The 12,772-nt window shown below is 41.2% G+C and overlaps 1 protein-coding gene across 1 annotated transcript in view; it reads right to left on the bottom strand.

Moving 5' to 3' along the window:
* The window catches only part of LOC103515681 (G protein-coupled receptor kinase 2), a gene marked incomplete at its 5' end in the record, with an annotated part of 23,546 nt that extends 11,491 nt beyond the window's left edge, over window positions 1–12,055 (bottom strand). The window contains 4 exons of the mRNA XM_008480618.3: window positions 129–208; window positions 1,163–1,356; window positions 11,789–11,884; window positions 11,966–12,055. Of these exons, the coding sequence (XP_008478840.1) occupies window positions 129–208; window positions 1,163–1,356; window positions 11,789–11,884; window positions 11,966–12,055 (460 nt within the window). The remainder of the gene's footprint in view (window positions 1–128; window positions 209–1,162; window positions 1,357–11,788; window positions 11,885–11,965) is intronic.
* Window positions 12,056–12,772: the final 717 nt, after the last annotated feature.

The raw sequence follows: 12,772 nt of genomic DNA, 5'->3' as shown, positions 1-12,772 counted from the left end.
ATTCGTTCAGGTTCTATAAAATTAACTGATTTTGACAGACCACAGGCAACATCTTCTATCTTCTAAAAACCTCGGTTGATAATCTTGATTAATTCAATTTAGCTTCAAAATCCGTTCATGTAAGTCACCTTGCAACTTCACACGTTATGTTCACACCTTGAAAGTGACCGAGTCGTATGTCACCACTTGTTGTGGGGAAAATCCCTCTCTGGTAGAAAACAATCCCACGTCTCTAATCAAGCTTTAAAGTTCTTGGCAACCGTGGAATCTAATCTTCTCTGTATACCAACTCGAATCGCCACCTACGCCATGTGAATGAATTGAGGTTAGGGTACCCTCCTATGTTAGTACATACGGCTACTGTCTTACTTGTACGTGACAAGTTCTTCCGAACAATGATTGTTTACATAATCTTCTATCAAACTCTAATGTCCGGCATTAGTATAATCCCAATGAGCCTAAAATTGAAAAGTTCTTACTGTGATATGCGTCCAAAATACTTCGTTTTTCCGTGCACTTTTTATCGAAAAATGAAGATAATTTCTCTTTCTTCTATTTGGTGTAGTTTATTTCCTTCGAAACTGATTTAAAACACAAAAAAATATTAAAAATACGGGAGCTATAAATCAAACCACTCACTCTGAAAAAGGCGACGTTGCCAACCCTTTTCCTCCAAATACTTTTTTTTAAACAAAATTCCTTTCTAAAGTTCCCCTCTCCCTCTTCACCTATCTGCAAAAAATTGACATCTACCATTTGATCATCTACCATTTGATCTAACCTACAACCGTGAACCGGCGCGAACGACCTGGTGTTCCTGAGTTAAAGCGCATTATAGGAAAAAAAATCCCTTCTTCTAAATACGACTGACTCTTTATAGAATAGAATATACCCTGCTTATACTGCCACAATGAGACTACAAATAAAAGAAAAAATAATAAAAAACACCAAAAGGCTAACAAAAAAGTTAGCTGTCAGCCACCTTTATTTCTGTTTTTAAAAAACAAAATTCTGTTCTAAAGTTCCCCTCTATCAAACAACTTCTTCTAAATACGACTCTTTATAGAATGGAATAGAATAGAATATACCCTGCTTATACTGCCACAATGAGACCGAAAAGTCCCTTTACTCCCGAAGCACTTATAGGTAAGTAGATACTTACATCTCGTTGTAGATATCTTTTGTAGACAACCTCTGCAATAGCGACCCGATTCTCATCCATCTCCAGCTCATAATTCTCAATCGAGTCCAGAAATACATTGTACTTGTGATACTGAGGCTTCGCTTCGGCACAGAACTGGCGAAACAACAGTCTCCCTATAGGCTGCTGGTCTATGATGTAACTGTACCGCACATCTGTGAACATAGCAACACAATGCCAATGTGAACATAGCAAGAAATAATACATTGTACTTGTGATACTGAGGCTTCGCTTCGGCACAGAACTGACGAAACAACAGTCTCCCTATAGGCTGCTGGTCTATGATGTAACTGTACCGCACATCTGTGAACATAGCAACACAATACCAATGTGAACATGGCAACATGACATCAAAATGAACATCCTTGTTACAAAAGTCGTCCCCCGCTTTTTGAAGAACTACGCTAAAACTTTATGACTTGACTTGGACTCGAACCACCTCCCTCCAGATCCTGAGTCCACCAGCCTAACCACTACACCGCTGAGGTTAGTTTAGAGATGAAATAAACTGTAAAATGTTCCAAGTTCAATGGCTTTTGAATACACACGTGGCAAATATTCTTGAAAGTTCGTATAATATTAACAGTGTGACAAATAATAATACTATTCTACTCTGAAGCTCGTTTTGCCCTTTCGACGGAGGAAAATCTCAAACGAGAGATAGATTTTCTTTCACGATGATTTCAGTCGAGTCAGCACATTGAAAAAAAGCCGATAGGAGAGAGAGAGAGAGAGAGAGAGAGAGAGATGAGAGGGGAAGAAACAAGGGACAGAAAGTGGAAGACAAGGAAAGTGAAAGATAGAAATAGGGAGAGCAAGGGAAGGACAGAGTGAGGAAGAGGGAAAGATAGAGGAACAGAAAGTTAAAATAAGATGGAAAGAGGGAGGGAGGATAGGCTGCTGGTCTATGATGTAACTGTACCGCACATCTGTGAACATAGCAACACAATACCAATGTGAACATAGCAAGAGATAATACAATGTACTTGTGATACTGAGGCTTCGCTTTGGCACAGAACTGGCGAAACAACAGTCTCCCTATAGGCTGCTGGTCTATGATGTAACTGTACCGCACATCTGTGAACATAGCAACACAATACCAATGTGAACATAGCAAGAGATAATACATTGTACTTGTGATGCTGAGGCTCATGTTGCCATATGATATCAAAATGAACATCCTTGTTACAAAAGTTGTCCCCCGCTTTTTAAACTAGGTACGCTAAAACTTTATGACTTGACTTGGACTCGAACCACCTCCCTCCAGATCCTGGGTCCACCATGCTAACCACTACACCGTTGAGGTTAGTTTAGAGATGAAATAAACTGTAAAATGTTCCAAGTTCAATGGCTTTTAAAAACACACGTGGCAAATATTGTTGAAAGTTCGTATAATAATAGTGTGACAAATAATAATACTACCCGTATTCTACTCTGAAGCTCGTTTTGCCCTCTCGACGGTGGAAAATCTCAAACGAGAGATAGATTTTCTTTCACGATGATTTCAGTCGAGTCAGCATATTGAGAAAAAGCCGATAGGAGAGAGAGATGAGAGGGAAGGGAACAAGGGACAGAAAGAGGAAGACAAGGAAAGTGAAAGATAGAAATAGGGAGAGGAAGAGAAGGGAAGGACAGAGTGAGGAGGAGGGAAAGATAGAGGAACAGAAAGTTAAAATAAGATGGAAAGAGGGAGGGAGGGGGAGAGAGGACGGAAAGCGGAAGAGAAAAAGGAGAGAGGGGAGGGAGAGGGAACGATAGAAGCCGGGTGAAATAAAGTGGAGGAAATAGATCGAGAGATAGGGAGAAGGAGAGTGGAATAGCATCCAGAACACACATATGTACAATACATTTGTAGCAGGATAATTTGGATTTAGCTGTCTTGCTGTCTATCCTCCAATCTCATTAAAGAGTAGGGATAAACCAGACTACAGACTAGGGAATGTAGGGGCGCTAGGCATTAGAAAATTGGATTCCTTCTAATTTCCAAAATGAAATTATTTCCATTTTCATTTGAGAGTCTGCCTTCTTTAACTGCTAATAAAACAGACCTCCTTAACAGATAAAGTTCGTTCTCGGAACGGCTGGCTTTCTTCATTCTGTCCTCCTTCTCATTTCAATTTCGGTACGACAGAATATACCTTGTTTATCCTGCCGCAATGAGACTGATAAGTCCCGTCACCCCCTCAGTCGAAAAAAGGTCCACCGTTACGAGAAAGAACCTAATCCTGTTCAGAATAAAGTTCGCCCCGGGCGGGAATCCGCGACTTAGCGCATACACAGCAGACGCGCTACTTTCCTGCCTAACTATAGACTGAACAAGCTGGGCCCGTCCCTCCGGGAATTTTTTAGCCCGTTGTTTACTCGATCGTGGTTAAAGGTTAAAGAAAATTAGTATACCTATGTACTATTATTACTCGCACTGCTTGTTCGGGAGGTCGCGCTGCGCGCTCCCAAGGGTTCACGGGGTTGTACATATGGTCGCCCTTCGCGCTCCCTTGTTTTAGGTCGCGCTGCGCGCTCCCGAGGCTTCTTTCCCCTCCCTCCCCTTCTCTCTCTCTCTCTCTCTCTCTCTCTCTCTCTCTCTCCTTCCTTCTATCCTCTATCTTTCTCTCTCTCCTTCCCCCCCTCTTCCCCTTTATCTTCCTTTCTCTCTCGTACTTTCACTCTTCCTCTCATTTCCTATCTCTTTCTCTCCCCCCCCCCTTCTTCCTCCTCCTCCTCTTTCCTATCTCTCTCTGGCTTTTCTCTTTTGTAAATTTATTTCAAGTGAACACATTTTAACTAAGAGTATAAAAAGAGAAAAGAAAAAATAGTAGAGAGAGAGAGAGAGAGAGAGAGAGAGGGAGAGAGAGAGAGAGAGAGGGAGAGAGAGAGAGAGAGAGGGAGGGAGAGGAGAGAGAGAGAGAGAGAGAGGGAGGGAGAGAGAGAGAGAGAGAGAGAGAGAGAGAGAGAGAGAGAGAGAGAGGGAGGGAGAGAGAGGAAGAGAGAGAAGGAAAGCTGAAATGATAAAATAAATTTCATTTTCTAAGGAAATAAAATCGTAAGAAGGAAAAGAAAACGAACTTTCCTCTCCTTTTCCCTTCATCACAACTCTCTCTCTCTCTCTCTCCATCTCTCTCCTTTTTCCTTCTTTAGGGTTTATACGCTTTTCCTGGAATGAAATTCCATGACTATTCCATGACTTTCCCAGAAGATTTCCATGAGTTTTCCCAGAAAATTATGGGGCGGAGATACTTAAAAATCAGTAAGATTACCCCTTCATTTAAATAAAACATGCAATATGCAGAACGTCAAGGAATATGAGGGGGAATGCGCCGCAGGCCGTTTTTCGAAAAAAAAAAAACTTGATATTTAATTTAAACATTTTTAATTTTTGACCGGTTGGCAAAGTCCATGACTTTTCCAGGTTTTCTATAATTTTTCACGATTTTCCATGACTTTTTGGCCGATTTTCAGATTCCATGACTTTTCCAGGTTTTCCAGTTTTTCCAGGTCGCGTATAAACCCTGCTTCTTAATCGCTGGAGAAGTGAGAGGAAAGAAACAGAGAACGTCTAGGGAAAGAGGTACGGAGGGAGGGAGAGGGAGAGAGAACAGTTGGGAAGAAAGATGGAGACATTTGGGAGGGAGAGAATGAGAAAAAAATAGGGGGGAAAGAGAGAAAACGTGTAAGGATTTAGGAAGAAAGAGAGAAGGAACGAACTGAGAAAGAAATGGAGAGAGAGAGAGATTGGATTTTGAATGTTCTTATATTTCTTTCATAATAAATATTTATACAAAAGAGAGGGTAGTTAGCATTTTCTCCTTCACTGTAGGCCAGACTCTGAAATATTGGAGAATCCCCCGGTAAATGTCATTTCAGTTTTCTTCTTCTTCTTCTTCTTTCTTTCTTTTTTAAATTTCAGAACATTTCTTGCCTATTTTGCACACAACATTTGCTAATTTAAGTGTAATGATTTCGAACATTACAAAAAAAAAAGATAATAAGGAAAGTAAACCCATCTAATAGAATAGTGAAAGAGAAAGAGGGAGGAGACAAGAAATTGGGAGGGACAGGGAGAGAGAGGAAGAAGGAGGAAAAGAAAGAGAAAATAACAGGAACGGAGAGATAGAAAATGGAGGTAGAGAGAGAGAGAAAGAGAGAAGGGAAGGAGAGAGAGAGAGATAGAGAAAGAAAAGGGGGAGACAGAGAAAGAGATGAGAGAGAGAGAGAGAGAGAAAGAAAGAAAGAGAAAGAAAAGGGGGAGACAGAGAAAGAGATAATTAAAATGAATTTGAAATCTTATGTAATAAAAACATGTATACTTTCTCTTTCCTCTCTGTTTCGAAAATCTTCTGCATTACAGGGGGGGTGTTTCAATAAAGCCCCATTTCCTTTCTACAGGGTTTCTCATCCTACTACTTTTTTTGGTTAACTGTACACTGTACAGAGAGCGACGATTCAAGGGGGAAGAGAAAGCAAGGGAAAGGTGAGAGAGAGACACGGGGCAGAGAACAGACGAGAGAGAAAGGAAATAAAGAGGAAAGGTGGAGAGAAAGGAGAGGTGGCAAGAAAGAGATAAATCAAGAAGAAAGAGAAAAGAGAGAGATAGGGGGAGGAAAATGAAGAGAAACACAGAGAGAGAGAGAGAGAGAGAGAGAGAGAGAGAAAGAGAGAGAGAGAGAAAAAAAAAGAGGGAGAGTGAAAAAAAAAAAAAAAAAAAAAAATCAGGGGTTGGTATTGGGGTCCTATCTTTTACCTATCTGAATTCCAGTGCTCTACCAACTGAGCTACCAACCCCTTGTACTAGTATAGGGTAAAAAAAGCCAATATAAACCTCACTTTTTAGATAGCACCTACGTCACGAAATAAAAAAAAAATGTACCAGCCAGACAATATTATCTTGTCCGTCCCTTGGTATCAGGATGAGTAACCCTATGGCTAGCTGATTAGAGGTGCACTCAGCCTCGTGAGGACAGTTAATGATGATCCAGATGAAAAAAAAAAAAAAGTCCGACATCAGAAAGATTGAAGCCCATCTATACATAACTGATAACTGGTATACTCATTAGCAGATACCATAATCTGGGTTAAAAGTTGAACCTTGGTTTCCAAGTAAACTGATGAGATGGCCAGTCTAGTTAGCTTGGTTGGTAGCGCGTCTGCCTTGTAAGCTCTAGGCCGCGGGGACGACTCCCGCAAGGGACGGATTTAATCCTGAACGGATATAAGCTTCGTGCTCGGAACGGCTGGCTCTCTCCTATCCTGTCTTCCTTCTCTCTTCGATTTCGGGACGATAAGACCTTAGCAGTTACAGTTCCTTCTATCAAACCTCTTAAAAGAAGCGAAGAAAAGGAAAGAGCTTTAGGTATTGGGAGTCTAAAATCCAACACAAAACATACACTTTGTTCCCCTGAGTATTTTGAAACACACAGTAGGTTTTCTTCTCTCCATTTCCTTCTCCTCCTCCTCCTCCTCCTCCTTCTCCTCCTATTTCCGATTCTCCTCTTCCATTTTAATTTCATCTCCTCCGCCTTTCAAACACACAAGACAAGATAACGTAATAATAAAATTGGGAGGAGAAAGAATAGAAGAAAGAGGAGGAAGAGAGATGGAGAAGAGAAGCACCAAGATAAGGAGGGAAAAGGGAGCTAGTAAAAGAGGAAGGAGAAGGAGGAGGAGGAGGAGAAGGAGGAGGAGGAAAAAGAAGAAAGAAGAGGAGGAGAAGGAGTAAAAGGGATTTAAGCAAGAGAAGGAGTAGTAGGAAAGAGAGAAGGAGAAAGGGGGAGTAGGAGGACAAAGAGGAGGATGATTAGAATAAGAGAGAGGAAGAGAAGAAGAAATGAAAGGGAGATGAGAAGGAAAAGAAGCAGACGCAAGAGAAGGAGTAGGGGAAAAAAGGGAAAGGAGGAAGAGGAGGAGGAGGAGAAGGAAGAAATAAAAGGGAGATGAGAAGGAAAAGAAGGAGACGCAAGGGAAGGAGTAGGGGAAAAAAGGGAGAGGAGGAAGAGGAAGAGGAGGAGGAGAAGGAAGAAAAAAAGGATAATGCCTAATGGTGGAACTTGAAAACTTTGTTTTCTTTTTCTCCTTTTGTATTTTCGTTCCGAGAGAGGGGGGTGGGATAAAATAATTAGAGTAATAGGCTTTTCTATACAATGGAATAGCATCCAGAACACACATATGTACAATACATTTGTAGCAGGATAATTTGGATTTAGCTGTCTTGCTGTCTATCCTCCAATCTCATTAAAGAGTAGGGATAAACCAGACTACAGACTAGGGAATGTAGGGGCGCTAGGCATTAGAAAATTGGATTCCTTCTAATTTCCAAAATGAAATTATTTCCATTTTCATTTGAGAGTCTGCCTTCTTTAACTGCTAATAAAGCAGACCTCCTTAACAGATAAAGTTCGTTCTCGGAACGGCTGGCTTTCTTCATTCTGTCCTCCTTCTCATTTCAATTTCGGTACGACAGAATATACCTTGTTTATCCTGCCGCAATGAGACTGATAAGTCCCGTCATCCCCTCAGTCGAAAAAAGGTCCACCGTTACGAGAAAGAACCTAATCCTGTTCAGAACAAAGTTCGCCCCGGGCGGGAATCCGCGACTTAGCGCATACACAGCAGACGCGCTACTTTCCTGCCTAACTAGACTGAACAAGCTGGGCCCGTTCCTCCGGGAATTTTTTAGCCCGTTGTTTACTCGATCGTTGTTAAAGGTTAAACGGTTGTGCATGTGGTCGAGGTTGGCGGTTTATTTCTCCTAGTAATGCCGCCACTAGTCGCAACTCTTTCTATGATATCTGCTCAGAGTTGTATAGCAAAACTTCTGGCAATAATATCAGGACAATTTATAAAAATACAGACAATTAAGTAGCTACTCGTGTTAAAATAATGAACACATATCTCTCGGCAGCAGGCCCGTATCCATGATTCCAGCATTTTCAACAAAGGGCAAGAATCAGATCAGAGGCTTATAGGATAGAATATAGGTATCTTTTGTGTATACTGAAAGCATTGGACCGAGAAGTCCCTTTTCTCTCACAGTCTTATAAGAGGGGGTGGGGGGTTGTGGACTCTCCAAATTGCTACAATAATGGCCGACCTTACCACTGAGAGTTAACACAGTGTCTAGGGGTTTCTTTGACGTCATCCATTTGATGTACACAGGCCAGTAATAAACTCTGGATTAACTGAAAACTCTCTGTGGTAAGTAGGGCATTACTTAAGGTGTGTCCACACATAGTCGACCGTCCGTCCGTCGTCGGTCAATTGACAAGATAGTCAGCTCCCATGGCGCAGTGGTCACTGCACTCGCCTTGCACGCGGGAGACCCGGGTTCGATTCCCGGCGGGGTCAAGAAATTTGTATCATGCAAATGATTGATTCCGTGACTGGCTGTTGCGGGGCCCACTCAGCCTCGTGAGGAAAATGAGTAGCTATGACATATAAATGCGCATAGCGACCGGTGCCAGCATGGTAGGTAAACATTGGATTTTAGGATTATTGAGATATTGGAAAAATCCTACAATGCTGCAGTGAGCACCAAAGTTGTGACATAATAACACAAAAAAACTGCATTTACATTTAAAATTTAGCGTGCTTGGAATCTGGACGGGTAGCTCGTCGCCGAATGTAAAAACCTGATTACGAAAAAAAAAAATAATAATAATAATAATAATAATAAATAAATAAAAAAATAGCAGTTATACAGTGATATTAATACTAACCTTCTTGGGAGAGCTTGTTGCCAAATAAAGGGTAAAACCTCCGTCAGTAAAAACCCCAGCAGTAATACAGTGACGTTAACTCCTAGAAAAAAATATTTACCTCTGATGGAAAGGAGAGAACCTACGACATTCATATTGGTAGTGCAGATAGATATCACTCTTATTGACTCGTATAACTGTGGCAGTGTTGCAAGACCCGGGTTCGATTCTCGGCGGGGTCAAGAAATTTGTATCATGCAAATGATTGATTCCGTGACTGGCTGTTGCGGGGCCCACTCAGCCTCGTGAGGAAAATGAGTAGCTATGACATATAAATGCGCATAGCGACCGGTGCCAGCATGGTAGGTAAACATTGGATTTTAGGATTATTGAGATATTGGAAAAATCCTACAATGCTGCAGTGAGCACCAAAGTTGTGACATAATAACACAAAGAAACTGCATTTACATTACATTACATTTACATTTTACAATTGACAAGATAAATCTATGTTATCGAGGCAGTGTGGACGGTTCAGTCGACATCGATCGACGGCCGGTCGAACATGACACACCTTAAGAGTAAAAAAAAGCCCGAGGGGCGGGCCGGCCCTCTGGGTGCTCCTTCTACCTACGGCCCTGCTAGCGAGACAAAGTTCCAACATGAAAAGCCTTTCGTTGGAGGAGCGTCAGCCAAATTTTCCAAGGAGCGACAACTTTTCAGTGTTATTTATCGTTTGGAAGTGAGTCAAAAGTTTGAGACGGCATGCGGGCATTACACAATACGACTAGGCCATTCCTTGTTCTTCGCCTATGATACACTTAAATTAGACAGCATTAAGTTAAGCAGAAAGGAACCAGTGAGACATCAATGGAATTTATTGACGGACTGCCCAAACTTTGGGTTGCCTAGACGACATTCTACGTTACAGGTCCGTAATTCCTGTTGCCTGAGGCTGATACTGAAGTTGATTTTCTTCCTTTTAAGAATTCATGTACACATACCCAGAAAAGGAAAGTAAACGAAACGATTCCAGTAAAAACGTCTAATACCAGCGCCCCATGTTCCACAATATTAAGGTGCCTTCACACGGCAAGTAAATGAGTCCAAACAGACTGAGGCCTAACAATAACAATGTTTTCTAAACGGGATACTATGTCAAGTAGCATGATAAATGATAATAGGAAAATTAATTAGAATACTTAGTGTTCACTTGACTAGGATAATTATCAAGTGAAGACAAAGTATTCAAATTTTTCTACTAGACTGAAGCCTGCTAATCATCAGGATTTTCCAACAAAATCCAACGCGCGAATTCTAAATAGTAAGGGAGACATTTAATGGGGTTTACCAACTTGGGCTTGAGAGATGAAACGAGGATTTCTCTATACTTAACCCTTTTCCTCATCGTGGCACAAGCTCTGCTCTATTTCCGATTCTCCTCTTCCATTTTAATTTCATCTCCTCCGCCTTTCAAACACACAAGACAAGATAACGTAATAATAAAATTGGGAAAAGAAAGAATAGAAGAAAGAGGAGAAGGAGAGAAGGAGTAAGAGGATAAGGAGAGAAGGAGTAAGAGGATAAGGAGAGAAGGAGAAGAGAGGAACCAAGATAAGGAGGGAAAGGGGAGCTAGTAAAAGAGGAAGAAGGAGAGAAGGAGGAGGAAAAAGAAGAAAAAAAAGGAGGAGGAGAAGGAGTAAGAGGGATTTAAGCAAGAGAAGGAGTAGTAGGAAAGAGAGAAGGAGAAAGAGTAAGAGGATAAGGAGAGAAGGAGAAGAGAGGAACCAAGATAAGGAGGGAAAGGGGAGCTAGTAAAAGAGGAAGAAGGAGAGAAGGACGAGGAGGAAAAAGAAGAAAGAGGAGGAGGAGTAAGAGGGATTTAAGTAAGAGAAGGAGTAGTAGGAAAGAGAGAAGGAGAAAAGGGGAGTAGGAGGACAAAGAGGAGATGATTAGAATAAGAGAGAGGAAGAGAAGAAGAAATAAAAGGGAGATGAGAAGGAAAAGAAGGAGACGCAAGAGAAGGAGTAGGGGAAAAAGGGAGAGGAGGAAGAGGAAGAGGAGGAGGAGGAGAAGAAGGAGAAGAAGAAAAAAAAAAGGATAATGCCTAATGGTGGAACTTGAAAACTTTGTTTTCTTTTTCTCCTTTTGTATTTTCGTTCCGAGAGAGGGGGGTGGGATAAAATAATTAGAGTAATAGGCTTTTCTATACAATGGAATAGCATCCAGAACACACATATGTACAATACATTTGTAGCAGGATAATTTGGATTTAGCTGTCTTGCTGTCTATCCTCCAATCTTATTAAAGAGTAGGGATAAACCAGACTACAGACTAGGGAATGTAGAGGCGCTAGGCATTAGAAAATGCTACGGCCCTGCTAGCGAGACAAAGTTCCAACATGAAAAGCCTTTCGTTGGAGGAGCGTCAGCCAAATTTTCCAAGGAGCGACAACTTCAGTGTTATTTATCGTTTGGAAGTGAGTCAAAAGTTAGAGACGGCATGCGGGCATTACACAATACGACTAGGCCATTCCTTGTTCTTTGCCTATGATACACTTAAATTAGACAGCATTAAGTTAAGCAGAAAGGAACCAGTGAGACATCAATGAAATTTATTGACGGACTGCCCAAACTTTGGGTTGCCTAGACGACATTTTAAACATTCTACGTTACAGATCCGCAATTCCTGTTGCCTGAGGCTGATACTGAAGTTCATTTTCTTCCTTTTATGAATTCATGTACATACCCAGAAAAGGAAAGTAAACGAAACGATTCCAGTCAAAAAGATGAAAAGAAAAATACAACCCCGACCCAGAGTTGTGACTTTCGTCAGAAATGAATAGCTCGCCCCTAAAGGGGATTTAGCTAAAAAGCTGTATAAGGCTGGGATAACTTACCAAGTTTATATCTCAAATGGATACATTGGGAAATGTGAGGGAACTGCAGGATTTTCTTCCATTTTTTGCTTTTGCCTTTGTTACTGTCCCCTCCACCTGGAATCAAAACCAAACATCCAAAGTAAGATTAGGGGAAGAAACAAAGAACACGGAATTTTCATTAGGGAATGTACTCGCGTGGAAGGTACTGATTTTCTTTAACCACGAGAGGGAACTGCAGGATTTTCTTCCATTTTTTGCTTTTGCCTTTGTTACTGTCCCCTCCACCTGGAATCAAAACCAAACATCCAAAGTAAGATTAGGGGAAGAAACAAAGAACACGGAATTTTCATTAGGGAATGTACTCGCGTGGAAGGTACTGATTTTCTTTAACCACGATCGAATAAACTACGGGCCAAAAATTTCCGGAGGGACGGGCCCAGCTTGTTATTCTTCCTTTTCTTCTTCTTCTTCTTCGTTCCCTCCCTCCTCTTTTTCTTCCGTTCCTATCTCTTCTTCCCTATCTCAATATTATCAACTTCACTATTATTCTTCTTTTATTTCTCCAGTGCCACTAATTTCATTATACTTTTTAACCACGATCGAATAAACTACGGGCCAAAAATTTCCGGAGGGACGGGCCCAGCTTGTTATTCTTCCTTTTCTTCTTCTTCTTCTTCTTCTTCTTCTTCTTCTTCGTTCCCTCCCTCCTCCTCTTTTTCTTCCCTCCTATCTCTTCTTCCCTATCTCAATATTATCAACATCACTATTATTCTTCTTTTATTTCTCCAGTGCCACTAATTTCATTATACTTTTATCCACACTAATTAACTACTACTCCGCTGCTTTTACGACATCTCTCGCTAATATCCAGATAGCAATAATATTCTGAAGTAGAGGTCTCCCCCCCCCACACACACACACACACAAACACACACACACACACACACACGCTTCTACCTACACAGGTATAGGAAAGTTAAATAGAAAACAGAGAGAGTGAGA

The sequence above is a fragment of the Diaphorina citri genome, unplaced genomic scaffold (genome assembly GCF_000475195.1).
Source record: "Diaphorina citri unplaced genomic scaffold, Diaci psyllid genome assembly version 1.1 scaffold1397, whole genome shotgun sequence".
In the NCBI taxonomy this organism is placed as follows: Eukaryota; Metazoa; Arthropoda; class Insecta; order Hemiptera; family Psyllidae; genus Diaphorina; species Diaphorina citri.
The sequence above is the reverse complement of the archived record's forward strand: the minus strand, read 5'-3'. Positions and strand labels throughout refer to the sequence as shown.